This window comes from Chiloscyllium plagiosum, unplaced genomic scaffold (genome assembly GCF_004010195.1).
Source record: "Chiloscyllium plagiosum isolate BGI_BamShark_2017 unplaced genomic scaffold, ASM401019v2 scaf_24632, whole genome shotgun sequence".
Taxonomy (NCBI): domain Eukaryota; kingdom Metazoa; phylum Chordata; class Chondrichthyes; order Orectolobiformes; family Hemiscylliidae; genus Chiloscyllium; species Chiloscyllium plagiosum.
This window is the reverse complement of record NW_025180164.1, coordinates 2086-2345: the sequence shown is the minus strand read 5'-3', so window position 1 is coordinate 2345 and position 260 is coordinate 2086. Positions and strand designations below refer to the sequence as shown.

The 260-nt window shown below is 65.8% G+C and overlaps 1 protein-coding gene across 1 annotated transcript in view; it reads right to left on the bottom strand.

The window, feature by feature from the left end:
* Positions 1–27: 27 nt before the first annotated feature.
* LOC122545419 (soluble guanylate cyclase gcy-31-like) overlaps positions 28–260 on the bottom strand; it is a gene marked incomplete at its 5' end in the record, with an annotated part of 1878 nt that continues 1645 nt past the window's right edge. Inside the window, one exon of the mRNA XM_043684448.1 lies at positions 28–226. Coding sequence (XP_043540383.1) covers positions 77–226 — 150 coding nt within the window. The remainder of the gene's footprint in view (positions 227–260) is intronic.

Sequence of the window (260 nt, the reverse complement as noted above, 5' to 3'; positions counted from 1 at the left end):
AAAATTCCAGCGAAGCATTCCGCGCGTTTCCCCGAGAGGCTGGGCCCGGTGAGCAGCAGACCCTCCCCTCCCCCGCCTAGCAACAGGCCCGGCACCAACCTCTCCCGGCGTCACTCAGGTGGTCGCCCTCGGGGTCTCTGTCGGCTTTGACGGCGCTGACCTTCTGCTTGCTCTCCACCACGGCCTTTGACATCAGCTCGAAGACGTTGTTGAGGTGGGTGTAGATCTGCCGGGGGGGGGCGGGGGGGGGAGGGGAGTTA